Genomic DNA, 13428 nt, shown 5'->3' with positions numbered 1-13428 from the left:
TGGCCTGACAAATTGTCTTTAACTTCCCTCTCTGTTAATAGAAGTTCACCATCCCCAAAGGCAGACTTGGTGTGACGAGGATAGGGGACTTGTCCCTGCAGGATATGAGGAAGGTGCCTTCTCTGGCCCTCATAGAGCTGACCGCACTGTGTGACATCCTTGGCTTGGACCTGAAGAGGAGCAAGGCGGGGAAGTGGAAAGCAGCAGGTGAGCAGCCCCTGCCCGGGGAAAGCCTTGTGGCCGCAGTCCTGGTTTCTCATAAGGAGCTGCACACGGACTCTCCCACCAAGACATGCTCAGCTTTTTTTTTTTTTTTTTTTTTTTTTTTGAGACAGAGTCTTGCTCTGCCGCCAGTGGTGCGATCTCAGCTCAGTGCAACCTCTGCCTCCCAGGTTAAAGCAGCTCTCCTGCCTCGGCCTCCTGAATAGCTGGGACTACAGGCACACACCACCATGCCCAGCTAACTTTTTTGTACATTTAGTAGAGACAGGGTTTCACTGTGTTGGCCAGGATGGTCTTGATCTGTTGACCTCGTGATCTGCCCACCTCGGCCTCCCAAAGTGCTGGGATTACAGGCGTGAGCCACGATGCCCAACCCTTTCAATACTTCTTTATCTAGCTGAGATTTTCTGGTCTGAGACATATCTCCTCAGCGGTAGTGTTTTCGTTACTGCTGAGGCCAGATGTTCTGCTCAAGAGGAGAGGTTTGGGTCCAGCCATTCTCCAGAGAGCTCAGTCCTTCCACAGGAAAATAAGTCTGATTCTAGTTGCCCAGAAGGTCTTGCAGGTCAGAGCCCAGTGGTGGTTCCAGGAAGTGAAATACACCTTCTGCTCTTTGACTTCCTGCAGAAACTCGCCTCTTTGGCGTGTCCCTTGACAGCCTGCTGGAAGCTGACCACAAAGTCCTCCCCAGCACGCAGGTCCCGCTGGTCCTTCAAGCCGTAAGTCGTCCCCAGCTTGGGTTTATTTAGTCCATTAGAGGCTGGCTCTGGGGGACATTGTCAGGAGACAGCTAGCAAAGGGGTGAGAGGATGGGCTTTAGAATCAGGAAGACCTGGGTTCAAATTCTGGCTCTGTTACTTGCTAGCTCAGAGACCTAGAGTGGATTTTTGTTGTTGATTTTATTTCATAAATTTTTGTCTTAACTTTTTTATAGAGACAGGGTCTCACTATGTTGCCCAAGCTGGTCTCAAACTCCTGGCCCCAAGTAATCCTTAGAGTGGATTTTTATTTTCTTTTCTTTATAACTTCTGAATCTTAAAGTCAAGGGTGGATTTTTGAACCTTCATGAGCCTCCCTTTCAACATCTGTAAATTGGGATGATAATAACAGTATCCTCCTCCAAATGAGAAAAATGTATATAGAGCTCTCAGAATGCCTGGCTCATGGAAGTGGTCATGAAAACTATTATTATTTTGAGGGAAACCCTTCTCCTGGTACTCCTTTTTCTGATTTTCATGGGAAACAAATACACCCACAGTTTCTGGTTTAAATGCTGGTTTCTCTCTCCCTGACAGCTGCTGTCCTGTTTGGAAAAGAGAGGACTGGACATAGAAGGCATTCTCAGGGTGCCCGGGTCCCAGGCCAGGGTCAAGGTAATGATTTGGCTTTCCCCGCTTCACCAAGGCTGTGTCTCCCCGATCCTCACATGTGTGTTAAGCCGGGAGAGAATCCAGTCCCTGGCTTGCCAGTGATCTGTCTTTGGTCTCTGTGTGGGTCAAGGGTTTGAGAGGCTGAAGGTGGCAGGATTAGCATGGTGGCGGAGAGAGTGGGCCCTGGAGTCAGACCACCAGCATTTAATGAGCAGAACTCCGTGCTCAGTGGCACACACATTAGTCCATTTCGTCCTCACATCAACCCCATGAGGGAGGTGCTCTTGTTGTCCCCACTTTGCAGATGAGGAAACTGAGCCCCAGAAAAGTGGCAGAGCAACTTCTTCTTTTTATTTTATTTTATTTTTGTACTTTAGGTTCTGGGGTCCATGTGCAGATCATGCAGGATTGTTGCATAGGTACATACATGGCAAGGTGGTTTGCTGCCTCCATCCCCCGTCACCTATATCTGGATTTTCTCCCCATGTTATCCCTCCCCTACCTCCCCACCCCCTGCTGTCCCTCCCCTAGCCCTCCCCGCAACAGACCCCAGTGTGTGATGCTTCGTTCCCTGTGTCCATGTGTTCTCATTGTTCAACACCCGGCTATGAGTGAGAACATGCGGTGTTTGATTTTCTGTTCTTGTGTCAGTTTGCTGGGAATGATGGTTTCCAGGTTCATCCATGTCCTACAAAGGACAGGAACTCATCACTTTGTTATGGCTGCGTAGTATTCCATGGTGTATATGTGCCATATTTTCCTTGTCCAGTCTATCATTGATGGGCATTTGGGTTGGTTCCAGGTCTTTGCTATTGTAAACAGTGCCGCAATGAACATACGTGAGCATGTGTCTTTATAAAAGAACGATTTATAATCCTTTGGGTGTATACCCAGTAATGGGATTGCTGGGTCAAATGGAATTTTTATTTCTAGATCCTTGAGGAATCACCACACTGTCTTCCACAATGGTTGAACTAATTTACACTCCCACCAACAGTATACGAGTGTTCCTATTCTATGGAAGCCCTGGGTCAACTGTGTTTTCATGCCCCTCCTTCCTGTAGGGGCTGGAACAGAAGCTGGAGAGAGATTTCTACACTGGCCTTTTTAGCTGGGACGAGGTTCATCACAACGACGCCTCCGATTTGCTCAAAAGGTTCATCCGGAAGCTGCCAACGCCTTTGCTCACAGCTGAGTACCTCCCGGCCTTCGCCGTGGTGCCCAGTGAGTGTGCCCGAGCCCTTAGCCGGTGCAGGGATGGAGGGCTGGATGTCACTGGCCTTGGTTGGAGAGGGGAAGCCATGCAAAGGGAGGACTCCCTGTTCCTGGAAATGTCTGTTCCAGAAATGTCCAACTGATGGGGAAGAAACAGGTCCAAGCATGTGCGCCAAGTGTGTGTGCATATGCATGTGCACACGTGTCCTGTGTGTGTTGTATGGCATGTGTGCAAGTGCATGCGTGTGAGGAGAGGAGGCTAAGCTTTTGCATACCAAGTCCCTATTAGTTCCCACGTGGATGAGCCGACCAGTTTCCTTCATATCTTGACATCCATAGGGTTGAGCTTATCAGTGTCTTCTACCTGTGTATCTGTGGGCACGCGTGTATGTGCATGTCCATCTGTGTGCACGTCTGCAGATCCGCGTGTATTGCATGGACCTTGCTGCATTTATAGTCTGCATGTATATGTTCCTGTCTGGACTTCTTCACAACCCACAGTGTGCAAACATAGTCACCTCTATTTTTCTCAAAAAAGTAAAGCAACTCTCCTGACTGTGAGGTTCTCCCTGTCTCTCTGAATTCTCCAAAAAGCTTCAAGGCTCCAGCAGTCTGGTTTCCACCCTCAAGCTAGGGACAGGGATCCTGAGAGGTCCTCTATGTCCTTTGATTCCGACAACCTCAATGTTTCATTTTGTTTGTTTGTGTTTTGGAGATGGGGCCTTGCTCTGTCACGCAGGCTGGAGTGCAGTGGCGTGATCCTAGCTCGCATCCTTGAGCTCTTGGGTTCAAGTGATTCTCCTGCCTCAACCTCCCAAGTAGCTAAGAATATAGGCACATGAGACCATGCCCGACATACTTGTTCACATTTTTTTTTTTGTAGAGATGGGGGTCACACTATGTGGGCCAGGCTAGTGTCAAACTCCTGGCCTCAAGCAGTCCTCCCACTTCGGCCTCCCAAAGGGATGAGATTGCAGGCATGAACCATCAGGCTTGGCCTCAACCTCATTGGAAAACATACATCAGATCCCTTCCCTGCGCTGCTTCCCGCCCTCCACAACACTCTTGTAATAAGCTCCCACTCCTTACTGGGCCCACCCGCTCTGGCTGAGGTCCTGCCTATTTCTGGCCCCCTTCCCTCCTGGCCCCTTCTTCCCCACTGTCAGCTGGGCTCGCCTGCTTTGCTGTTTCCCTCCTTTTTCCTTCCCTGGACCTCTGCGCTTGCTGCTGCCTCGGAGTGGAACCTCCCTCCGCCCTCATTTGGCTGCTTCCTGCCATTCAAGTTTCAGCGGGCTGTCAGTGCCTGCGAGGGGCTGTCATGACCCCATGTGCCACCTTGCTGCCTGCCAGCCACTGCAATGACACAAGGATGCCTGTCACTCCTCTGATTTTTTCTTTGCTGTGTATTGTGTCTCCTCTCGGAAATGTAAGCTCCGCCAGCCTGCGACTGTTTTCTTCCTTCACTATTGTTTTTCCGGTTCCTGGACTGAGCACAGCACCTGATAGGTACTTGATAGATATGCGTTGAGAAGGGAGGGAGAGAGGGAGGGAGGGAGGGAAGGAAGGAAGGAAGGAAGGAAGGAAGGAAGGAAGGAAGGAAGGAAGGAAGGAAGGAAGGAAGGATCGTAGGCTTGGCGCCCGGGGTACTCAGCCTCCGAGTCTCCTATGCAGCTCCTCTCCAGGTCCCAGCCATCTCTCAGCTGCTGGATGTTGTCTGGCTCTGGTGAACTCCTTCTTTGAATCTATAACTACTACCTCCTCCTACCCACCTCCTCTCCCCGGAGATCCTGACACCAGGTGTGAGACAGCTTTTCCTTTTCAACCCTCACAACACAGAGGGTTTCAAGAAACCTATCTCGGCCCATTGAGCTATCTGTCTCCCCTCCTAAGGGTGATTTGCTGGTTGATTGCATTTCTGACCTTGGGCTGTAGCCTTGGACTGCATATCTGGGTGTGTGCAGCATTTGCGTGTTTATGTTGTTACACAAAGTATAGCACGTGACCCTCTCCACCAGCACTGGGCAGGGCTCTGTCTGTACCAATATCAGACAAGGAAACAGTCCCACACCTGATAAAAAAGGGTCCCTGGCTGTCACCTGACTTTCCAGCTCTGGAATTTCCCTAGGAAGAGACCAGACTGAGGGAGGGAGAGTTCCTGAGCCTCCCATGGAAACTGACGCCCCTTCCTTCCCGCAGACATCCCCGACTTGAAGCAGCGCCTACAGATTCTTCACCTGCTCATCCTCATCCTCCCAGAACCCAACAGAAATGCCTTGAAGGTAAGAGTTACCATGCACCACCGCCACTCTCCACCTCAGCCCACAGCCGCCAAATGTGCTCATTCATTCATTCATTCATTCAGCCACTCTGCCACCTCAGCCCACAGCCGCCAAATGTGCTCATTCATTCATTCAGCCACCCTGCCACCTCAGCCCACAGCCACCAAATGTGCTCATTCATTCATTCATTCAGCCACTCTGCCACCTCAGCCCACAGCTGCAGTCATGCTCCAAATGTGCTCATTCATTCATTCATTCAGCGACTCTTGAACCCGGGAGGTGGAGGTTGTGGTGAGCCAAGATCGTACCATTGCACTCCAGCCTGGGCAACAAGAGTGAAACTCCGTCCCCCCCGCAAAAAAAGAGCATTTTCGTCCCCAGGACCTCTCGGAGCCTTTGGTATACAAAGGCTTTGAGAGAATCTCCAAGTGGAATTAGCGTACGCAGCACTCTCCAAACGCAGTTGATCACAGACCTCTTTTGTTGTGGAAAGCATTGCACGGCACTGGTGTTCCTTGTGGAACCAGTTTGGGAAACAAACCCTTACCAAATTCCCCTTGTCGTATGGGAGCGGATGCTCGGCCTTGGCCCAGCTCCCTGTATCCTCTTGGCTGTCCTTCCATCAGAGTCAAGATGAGCATCCAGGGTCAGCCTGTGAGGAGCCCTGGGGTCTTCCTGTTTGAGATTCTGCTTCCTTTTCAGTAAATAGAGGATGATAATAGCATTAATAACATCTTGTCTAATTTTTTTGGAAATTATAAAAGCTAACCCATGAGGAATCATGGGGTAGAAGATGCTTTGCAGGGTACTCAATATGCGTCTTCTCTTCCTATCCTCTCTCCCTCCTTTCTCCCTTCCCCCTCCCTTCCTCCCTTCTCCCTCCTTTCCCCCCTTCCTCCTTCCCTCCTTTCCTTCTTCCCCCCTCCCTTCCATTTATTCTTCCTTCCTCTGCCCATTTATCTTCACCCATTCACGTATTCATCTTTTATTTCTTCATCCATCCATCCTTCCCTCCCTTCTTCACTCCATCTCTTTGTCCTTACTGACTGTGTGACCCTTGGCACATCCTCCAAGCTTGTTTCCTTCTCTGTATAATAGTAAGAGCTACCTTGGTCAGGTGCAGTGGCTCACACCTGTAATCCCAGCACTTTGGGAGGCCAAGGCAGGAGGATCACTTGAGGTCAGGAGTTCAGGACCAGCCTGGCCAACATGGTGAAACCTTGTCTTTACTAAAAATATGAAAATTAGCTGGGTATGGTGGTGTACACTTATAATCCCAGCTACTTGGGAGGCTGAGGCGAGAATGTCACTTGAACCTAGGAGTCAGAGGTTACTGAGCTGAGCCGAGATCATGCCACTCTGACTAAAAAAAAAAAAAAAAAAAGAAAGAGCTACCTTATAGAGTTGCTGTGAGGATTAAATGAGATGTACCAACTAAAGGCCCAGGAACACAAAGAATATATAGTAAATGGTAGCTCTCATCACCTTCCCCTGCTCTCCCCAGCATCTCTGCTTCCCTATTCTTTCCTTTGTTTTTGGGTAGATCCAGACTCCAGAAAGAAGGAGTTGTCATGGGCCTCACCAGGAAATGACCCGTATTCCAGACCTGTGGCCCTTTTCTACCGGGAAGTTGAAGTCTGACCCAGATGTCTCATTAGTCTCTGAGGGAGCAGGGGAGGGAAAGAGTATTGGACACGCTGCAGAGCAGGAAACAGAGACACATAGAGATCACAGGGTGCAGCTGGAACGGGAGCCCCTCTCACTGCCTTCACAGCTCCTGGCTTCTTCCTAGCGCCCCTTTGTCATGCATCAGGATGTCCTGGAGATAGGGGTGGGAGGTGCCACGGATGTGCTGAGATTTGAGGGATGTTTTGCACCCTTCCCCAGGCACTGCTGGAATTCCTCAGGAAGGTGGTGGCCCGGGAACAGCACAACAAGATGACTCTGTGGAATGTCTCCACTGTGATGGCCCCTAACCTCTTTCTGCACCAAGGGCGGCCGCCCAAGCTCCCCAAAGGCAAGGAGAAGCAGCTGGCAGAGGGGGCAGCTGAGGTGGTGCAGATAATGGTGCACTACCAGGATCTGCTGTGGACGGTGAGTGCTGCTGGGTGCTCGGCACCCCTCATCTGCGTAAAGCTGCCCTGCCGCCCTGCCCTCCAGGAACCTGGACATTGTCCTTTCAGTTCCCTTGTGTGTCCCCGCCAGGACGTTTGTTGGGCTCTGCACAGGCCTGTGTTCTCTTCTTCCCCCTGCTTTAGTGACCAAGAAGAAGCATCTTCACTTTCTGTCTCCACTGCCACGCCTCTCAGTCAATCTGCTGCCATCTGGTCTACCCCAGATTGCAAGAGTTCCCCCAACTTGTGCAAATAATTCCTTCATATCAAAGCTTTTATGCTGCTGAGAAAGCCCCATCCCTGAGGCTCAGGATCACAGGGCCTGCCTAAGACAGAGCCCGGAGCCAGATAACGGATACCCCTGCCTCCTGCCCCCACCGTAAGCTTTGCCCTGAGTAACAAGTGACAGCAAGGGGAGGAGCCAGAGGAGGAGCGAGGCCCCCTCTGAAGTGTCAGCATGCATGGTGCCCCCAGCACTGAGACCCCTCCAGCTCTTGAGACTTCTGTGAACACAAGGTAGCATCATCTACCAGTGCTGACCAGGCTACTTTCTCACCTAGAGATGTGTAGCCTCTTCCCTGCATCTGTTCATTCATCCTTCCATTCAGTCTCCCATCCACCCACCCATCCATCCGTCCACCCACTCACTCACCCACCCATCCATTTATGCAACTGCCCATCACCCACCCACTCACCCACCCGCCTGTCCCCCCACCCATCTACCTACCCACCCATCCATCCATCAACTCCTCCAACTTATCTACCAATCCATCCATCCACCTTTCACCTATGCATCCACCCATCCACCCAACCATGTATCTATTCAACTATCTACCATCATTCATCCACCCATCTACCCGACCATGCATCTATCCAACTATCTACCCAACCATCCACCCAACCATGCATCTAATCCAACTATCTACTATCATCCACCCACCCATTCACCCAACCATGCATCTATCCAACTATCTACCATCATCCACCCACCCATCTACCCAACCATGCATCTATCCAACTATCTACCCAACCATCCACCCAACCATGCATCTATCCAACTATCTACCCATCCATCTACCCACCATGCATCTATCCAACTATCTACCCATCCATCTACCCACCCATCTACCCACTATGCATCTATCCAACTCTCTACCCACCCATCCACCCAACCATGCATCTATCCAACTATCCACTCATCCATCCGCCCACAGTCCTTCCTCCTATCCTTCTCTCCTTCCATGAAGTCATTAGGTTAGATTTCCTTTTCCAGAAACCAGCAAGTGAAGCCCTCTCTCACTGTTCCCAGTTTCTCTCTGACCCTGCCCGGGCACTCTTCTGTGTTCTAAACACATCAAGTGCTAGCTGGCACTCCAAACTCATCTTGTACTTCACACTTCTGAATCTTCGCTTATGCAGTTCACTCTGCCTGGAAGTCCCTCCCCTTACCTTTTTTTAAAGAGCAGAAGCCTGGTACCCTCTGCTTATTCTTTAAGACCTCCTAGTTCAAGAGTCAACTCCTTTGTCAAAAGTCCTCTACTCCTCCCTCATACACCCCTCACACTCCCATAGTTCCTTTCTTCTCTGCACTCAGCCCTTTAAGATAATGCTGCTGCCAGAACACATTGGATTGTAACACATTTTTTATTGGAGGGAGCTTTAAAAATTCAGGAAATGCCTGCATGTTTTGTTAGAAAATCTTCAGACAACATAGATGTAGAAGAAGTGAAAGGGGAGAGCCCCCATCACCCTTGTCCTTCCCTGTGTGTGTCACCTTTAGATAGCACACACATAGCAAAGGGGGGAGCTCAGAATCCACCCCAGTTCCATCAGACCCTTGGAGACAGACATATTATTATCAGGGTCCATGGAGCCTGGGTTCTCTGACTCTGTCTGCTGGGTTAGGATCCCACAGAGAGGTATGGGTTGATCTGGAGGTCTCTGTAGGAATCCCCCAGTGTGGGCTGCTTGGGGGTTCTCAGAGCAGAGCCTGCTCCAGGTATGTTCTGGGGGGACCCCTGTCTGAGTGTGCCAGTGAGCAGCTACCCCTTAGCAGGCACAGGACCCTCCAGCCTCTATTGGGGGGACCACCATCCACTAAGCCTCAGGATGGGCTTCACTCTCAGGGTCCCCTACTCCAAGGCCCACTTCAGGGGCTAAATGCCCCCTCCTCATCCTGCCAAACCAGTGCTTCAGTCCCAAGCCCAACAAATGCAGATTTCCAAGCCCTGTGGGACGCTGGGGCAGGGAAGAGACCACGATGACCGTGGAGGGGGTTCTGCCTCTCGACCCCAGCGGTCCTGTCCCCCTGCCCAGACTTGATCCTTTCTGGCCAGGTCGCCTCTTTCCTGGTCGCCCAGGTGCGAAAACTGAACGACAGCAGCAGCAGGCGCCCCCAGCTCTGTGACGCAGGCCTCAAGACTTGGCTGCGGAGGATGCACGCAGACAAGGACAAGGCGGGGGACGGCCTCGAGGCGGTGAGTGCCCGCGACCCCAGGCAGGTAGAGAAGGGCCGAGGCGACGGGTGGGCACCTGGAGCCTGGAGCGCGGTGCATCCCTTCCTCCAGGTCCCTGCTACCGGTCTGCCAGCAATGGCCCAGTGAAGCCACGAGGGGGCGCTGCAGCGCCATCACAGGGAGAGAGGTGGCGTGGCTGAGAAACCAGGGCTTAGAAGGGGGTTGGGGAGGGGAAATGGAGTGACGCGGAGACTTCCCCTAGGCGCCATCTCCTCTGCCCCATTTTTAGGCAGACCCTGGTCGAGGGTTGGGAAAATGGGGGTCACTCTGAGGAGCGTGAGGTGATTGGCGCTGGCAGGGGGATAGTAGAATGAAAGAGCCTTCCAAAAATACTGAGTATTCCTGGGAGAGGTCCTGAACACGGTTCCTTATCAAAGGAAATTGATCAGAGAAATTGATCAACATCGAGTCTGCACCGCGCATGGCGTGCGAGTGATGGATCTTTATACAAACCTACATATCTGTTTGTGGGTGCGTTGCATGTACTCCTGCTGTGTGTACGAATGCAAGCCACGGGCGTAGGAACACAAACACAGGTGTAGAGACACAGGCATGTTTCTATGTCTGTGTTTGTGTGTGCACACATCTGGAATGTGTGTCTGTGATCTGTGCCTAAGTGGCCTGCATGTGCGTGTGTGTGTGTGTGTGTGTCTGTGTGTGCATGTGTGCATCTTGTGATTTTTAGTGTGGTCATTTGTGTAAGTGCCATGTTTGTATTTATGCATCCATGTCTGAGCTCCAGGCGTGCTGGCGCCTGTGTATATGGACTTTCTCTCTCTGCAGACTCTCAAGGTGGCAAAGATCCAGGTGGTCTGGCCTATCAAGGACCCCTTGAAGGTGCCTCTCACCCCCAGCACCAAAGTGGCCCACGTCCTGAGGCAGTTCACAGAGCACCTCAGCCCTGGTTCCAAGGGTCAAGAAGGCAGTGAGGACACGGACAGCCTCCTTCTACAGTAAGGAGCACTTCCTGGAGGCGGGAGCCTCTCCCCTGCAGGGAGGGTTCTGCACCCCAGAACTGAAGGCCGCCAGGGAGTTACCCGTGCTGTTGACCTGGCCTTCCCTTTCTGGGGTGGTCAGATGGGTTCTCCAACCTTAGAGAACTTCTTGGCTCCAAGTAATAATCATCATGACCACCACTTGCTCATTCATTTATTCATTTTAATAGATATTTAATGAATGCCTACCACCAGGCACCATTTTTTGTTTGTTTGGTTTTGTTTTGAGATGGAGTCTCGCCCTGTCACCCAGGCTGGAGTGCAGTGGCACAATCTTGGCTCACTGCAACCTCCTCCCAGGTTCAAGTGATTTTCCAACCTCAGCCTCCCAAGTAGCTGGGATTACAGGCGCCCACTACCACACCCGGCTAATTTTTTAGTATTTTTAGTAGAGAAAGGGTTTCACCATGTTGGCCAGGCTGGTGTCAAACTCCTGACCTCAAGTGATCGTCCCACCTCGGCCTCCCAAAGTGCTGGGATTATAGGCATGAGCCACTGCACCTGGCCCACAGTGTATTAATAGAATTGTAGACTAGCCATGGAAAGAACAGACAGAGGCCCTGCTCTTAAGAGCTCACAGCCCTGAGGAAGAGCTAGACAAAAAGTACATAGTTATGAATCAAAGCTCAAGTTACAAACTGTGTTACGTTTCATAAGAAATGCAGGGAACGGTGTGCCTAGAAGACGAGGCTGGTGTAGTCTGAGGGAGAGGGGAGGCTTCCAGGCAGAGGTCCTGCAGCAAGGAGCAGAACCTGGCTAAGGAGCAGGAAGAAGGTCGGGGCTGATGTGCAGCCGTCATTCCCAGGGTACAGAAAACAGCCTGAGCCTTCAAGAGCTTCCGTCTTGGCATTGGCACAAGGGGCCCTCAGACTGTCATCTTCAGCAAGTGTCTGGTCCAGGTCCTCCTTGAACAAAAGGGAGCACTAAGACTCAGAAAAGATAAGGCGCTTGCCTCAGGACACCCATAATTATCATGTAACAATTGCGATTCTTACATGATAAGCATAATTATCATATGTAATCATACAACATCCATAATCCATCTTGACTCAAAATCTGCCCCTCACAGCAGGCTCCTGTCCCCATCTGTCACCACTCATTTCCCTCCCTCGCAGTCTCCATTCTGATGCCCAGAAGGAAGGGGCCTCGCAGCGGGGTGCACCCTGGCTGTACCTCACCAAGTGCCCTCCAGCTGCCTCTCCCCAGACCCTGGGTGCTGGACTCTGTCACTGGTTCCAGCTCTTTCAGGAGGGTCCTTATGCTTCTTCTCCCCAGTGAGACAAAAAATCAGTGAGGACTGCCCTTTCCAGGCCTGGGGGCCATGCACGTTTGTGCTTTTACTGTTTCCAGAAGAAAAGGAAGCAGTTTTTTTTCTCTCTCTCTGTCTTGTGCCACAGGTCCATGGAGTCAGCCGGCGTCCTCCTCTATGAAGTTGGAGGGAATATCAGTAAGTTCCACTGTGGGAAATGGGAGCAGAGCCTGGGTCCCTGGGAGTTCTTCCACCTCAGAGACTCACTGGCCCCTTCAGGGGGAGGCCAGAGTCTGCCTGGAGACAAGCCTCCCCTTCAGGCCTCTGTCTCCAATGAAACCAGGTGGGGTCCGGCTATAAGGTTACAGGTTAGTCTTAGGAGCCTATCCTGGAGTTTGGATTTTGCCTAGAACTGACCTCAGTCTTGCAGAGAGAGGCAGGATGTTTGTTTAGTGTGAAGGCTGGCAGTACCAGCAGTGAAACCAATGCCTCTGGGACATCCTAACTGAGATGGAACTCATCCCTGGCCCAGGGGCCAAGGAGTCCTTAAGGAATTCTGCAAACACATGTCCGGCTCTGGGAGGTCCCTGGCTCTGATGGGAAGCCATTTCCCTTTGCATTCTCTAGAGCAGTGATCCTCAGACTTTAGCAGAACCTCAGAATTCTCTGGAAGGCTAAGACACAGGTGGTGGGGACTGAGAATGTACATTTGTGATGAGTTCCCAGGAGTTGCAGTTCTGCTAGTTGAGGGGCCACACTTTGAGGGCCACTGGCCAAGAAGCAGAGGCTAAGACATGGCTTCAGGAGTACACGATGCTTTGAGGGGGTGCCCTCAGGAAGAGGGTTCCAAGGGAAGGAGTGAAGGAGGATCAGGCAGGGGCAGTGGCCGGGAGTGTCCACATCCTGGAGCCTGGCCTGATCCACAAGGGGGCTCTAGAGTACAAATCACATCAGAGTTGTTCCATGTTGAGGCAAGGAGACTGGTGTTTGGTACTGTCTGTGTCAGTCATCAACTGTGGGCTTCCCCGGGGGAGGAGGGGGCGTCACCTTTCTGGCAAGGCATCTTCCATCAGTGAGGTCAGTTCTCCAGCGAAAGAGGTAGCTGTGAGCTGCAGCAGTCAAGACGCATAGAGCCAGGGGACAGTGGTGCCTAGCGAAGGGCCCTGGGCAGAGCAGCAGCATGGCCCACAGCCTCCACTCAACCCCTTCACCCCTTCTTCCCACAGATGAGCATCGCCTGGACCCAGATGCTTACCTCTTAGATCTGTACCGTGCCAACCCGCATGGCGAGTGGGTCCTTAAACAGAGCCCCACCTAAACCCTGCGACTCTCAGGAGCAGCCGGGATGCCTCCTCCTCTCCCCTGCTGGCTCTGACTCCATGTACCCAGCATGAGAACAGAGCTATTTCTTTTTTTTTTTTTTTTTTTTTTTTTTTTTTTTTTTTTTTTTTTTTTTTTTTTTTTTTTT

General features: G+C 51.5%; 1 protein-coding gene across 2 annotated transcripts in view; it reads left to right on the top strand.

Annotated features, from left to right (window-relative positions):
• ARHGAP40 (Rho GTPase activating protein 40) overlaps positions 1–13363 on the top strand; it is a 46106-nt gene extending 32743 nt beyond the window's left edge. The window contains exons 6-15 of one of the 2 annotated variants that reach the window (XM_037732613.1): positions 102–207; positions 850–941; positions 1518–1595; positions 2657–2816; positions 5004–5086; positions 6974–7180; positions 9537–9677; positions 10500–10669; positions 12109–12158; positions 13187–13363. In XM_037732613.1, coding sequence (XP_037588541.1) covers positions 102–207; positions 850–941; positions 1518–1595; positions 2657–2816; positions 5004–5086; positions 6974–7180; positions 9537–9677; positions 10500–10669; positions 12109–12158; positions 13187–13278 — 1179 coding nt within the window. In that variant the 3' untranslated portion in view covers positions 13279–13363. Of the gene's footprint in view, positions 1–41; positions 208–849; positions 942–1517; positions 1596–2656; positions 2817–5003; positions 5087–6973; positions 7181–9536; positions 9678–10499; positions 10670–12108; positions 12159–13186 lie in introns of both variants that reach the window. The other variant, XM_017512057.2, reaches the window with a different exon arrangement.
• The last annotated feature ends 65 nt before the right edge of the window (positions 13364–13428 follow it).

Source organism: Cebus imitator, unplaced genomic scaffold (genome assembly GCF_001604975.1).
Source record: "Cebus imitator isolate Cc_AM_T3 unplaced genomic scaffold, Cebus_imitator-1.0 Scaffold18, whole genome shotgun sequence".
Lineage (NCBI taxonomy): Eukaryota > Metazoa > Chordata > Mammalia > Primates > Cebidae > Cebus > Cebus imitator.
The sequence above is the reverse complement of the archived record's forward strand: the minus strand, read 5'-3'. Positions and strand labels throughout refer to the sequence as shown.